This window comes from Anarrhichthys ocellatus, unplaced genomic scaffold, assembly GCF_004355925.1.
Source record: "Anarrhichthys ocellatus isolate YVR2014 unplaced genomic scaffold, GSC_Weel_1.0 scaffold7912, whole genome shotgun sequence".
Lineage (NCBI taxonomy): Eukaryota > Metazoa > Chordata > Actinopteri > Perciformes > Anarhichadidae > Anarrhichthys > Anarrhichthys ocellatus.
The window spans coordinates 1-2,020 of NW_022287886.1; the positions used below are offsets into that span (position 1 = coordinate 1).

At 47.8% G+C, this 2,020-nt stretch overlaps 1 protein-coding gene across 2 annotated transcripts; it reads left to right on the forward strand.

Annotated features, from left to right (window-relative positions):
* The first annotated feature begins 132 nt into the window (after positions 1–132).
* Positions 133–1,990, forward strand: LOC116380606 (beta-alanine-activating enzyme-like). 2 transcript variants are annotated; one of them, XM_031842509.1, is made up of 4 exons: positions 133–791; positions 866–972; positions 1,075–1,247; positions 1,595–1,990. In XM_031842509.1, the coding sequence occupies exons 2-4, from the start codon at positions 900–902 to the stop codon at positions 1,910–1,912; spliced, it is 564 nt and encodes a 187-aa protein (XP_031698369.1). In that variant the 5' UTR covers positions 133–791; positions 866–899; the 3' UTR covers positions 1,913–1,990. The 2 variants fall into 2 exon arrangements, with proteins under 2 accessions (XP_031698369.1, XP_031698368.1); XM_031842508.1 differs by having other exon boundaries at positions 133–972.
* Positions 1,991–2,020: the final 30 nt, after the last annotated feature.

Here is a 2,020-nt window from a genome sequence, read left to right on the forward strand (position 1 = left end):
ACACACACACACACACACTGTGTTCAGTGTATGAACAAAAATATATGTGCATATGTATGCATACATGTATGCATCCATATCATATTATGTATAATAATAAAGAAAACAAGAAAAAAAATACTTGTATATATGTATATGCACGCACACAAATATTTGTATGTGCATGTATATGCATACATGTATGCATCCAGATTATGTATAATCATTTTGTATATATGTATAATTATGCTCACCTACACACAGACGGGAGAGAGGAAATATAAATAAATAAACCGAGTCTGTTCCCAAGGTGTTTTATATCAGTACTGGTTTCCTGCTTTAGCTCTGGTGGTGATTTTACAAGAATAATGTTTACAGTTAAATGTTCTTTCATTTTAAAAACACCCAAGATACCAAAATGATTTAAAAACAGGACAGAAAAAGAAACTGTGCAAATGGTTTGTCTTTGTCGCCGCATTTCCTCCAGCAGTCTGATATCGTCTGTGTTCATTTTAGAAAGTAATAAAGTTTTATCACTTTAAATGTGATCGTTTTCTTGTTTCCACGCAGGTCACGCCGACCCTGCTCGGCCGCTTCGGCCGCCGCGTCCTGAGACAGGAAGTGCTGTCGCCTGGCTCCTCGCTGCGGGTGCTGGCTCTGGGCGGAGAGGCCTGCCCCTCTCCGGCTCTGCTGAGCAGCTGGAGGCACGAGGACAACCGCACCCACATCTACAACGTGTACGGCATCACCGAGGTGTCCTGCTGGGCCTGCTCCTACAAAATACCAGAGTCTCTGCTGCGGGCCGGCCACATGTGAGTGCTCCCTGTTTGAAACGATTCATTGAATCTACGCGTTAACTTTTACATAACATGAAGTGCCTTTCAAGCTCGCCGTCCTCTGTTCCTCTCGGGACTCCTCTGATGGACACAACGGTGGAAGTGAGGGACGAACACGGCCGCGTTGTTACCGAGGGTGAAGGGCAGGTGTTCATCGGTGAGGAAGATCTCTCTCTCTCTCTCTCTCTCTCTCTCACACACACACACACTCACACACACACAAATCTTATTCCATAAATCCGTGTGATGGCTGGTGCAGGCGGAGAGGACAGAGTGTGTCTCCTGGACGACGAGGAGGCGGCCGCCCCCGGGACGATGAGAGCCAGCGGAGACTGGGTGGACGTGAAGGACGAGCAGATGTTCTACCTGGGACGGAGAGACAGGCTGGTGAAACGCCACGGGAAACGGGTGAACCTGGAGAGCGTGCAGCAAGTGAGAACGTCTTAAATACTTTTATTTATTTCTGAACATCAAACGGAAAGAAAGAAAAGCACCGGAACCGTTGAAAGTCAGTTTCTATGTTGATGAGGAGGGTCATGGACGGAGTTCCTCTGGATTTTTAAATACATTTTTCTTACTTGCTGCATTAGAAATCTTCAAAAGGAATGTTTCGCTTTTACCGAAACCTTTAGGAATATTTCCAACATACAAAAAGGTAAAACAGAAATCAGACTTCAGGTCCAGAATCCAGAAAGGTTTTAACTGACTGTAAACATATAAAGCTTTACATCATTTTCAGGAGAAGATGAGTATTAATATTTCATCTCCGGCTCCTCCAGCTCATATGCAGCCTGCCTCAGGTGGAGGCCTGTGCCGTGGGTCTGCACGGAGGCTTTCGTCTGCTGGCCTTTGTTGTGGCGTCCACATCTGGAGACCACAGAGCAGCTTCTCCTCTCACGCCTGCGCAGGAGCGAGCGGATCCAGTCCACGCGGAGCACCGCCGGGCGGGGGAGACGGATGGAGATCTGAGCCGACTCGTCCTGAACCGGCTGTCCCTGCTGCTGCCGTCTCACAGCGTCCCCGACACGCTGGTGCTGGTCCCGGCCTTGTGCCTGACTCCTCATGGTGAGCGTCACTGTGATCGCAGACTTACATGAACAATAACTTAAATCTCCAGCCCATCGCTCTCATGTTACATTAATTCATTCATCCATCTTCTCTCTCCCTCTTTCTCCCTCCACCTCCACACTCTCACATGGATCTCC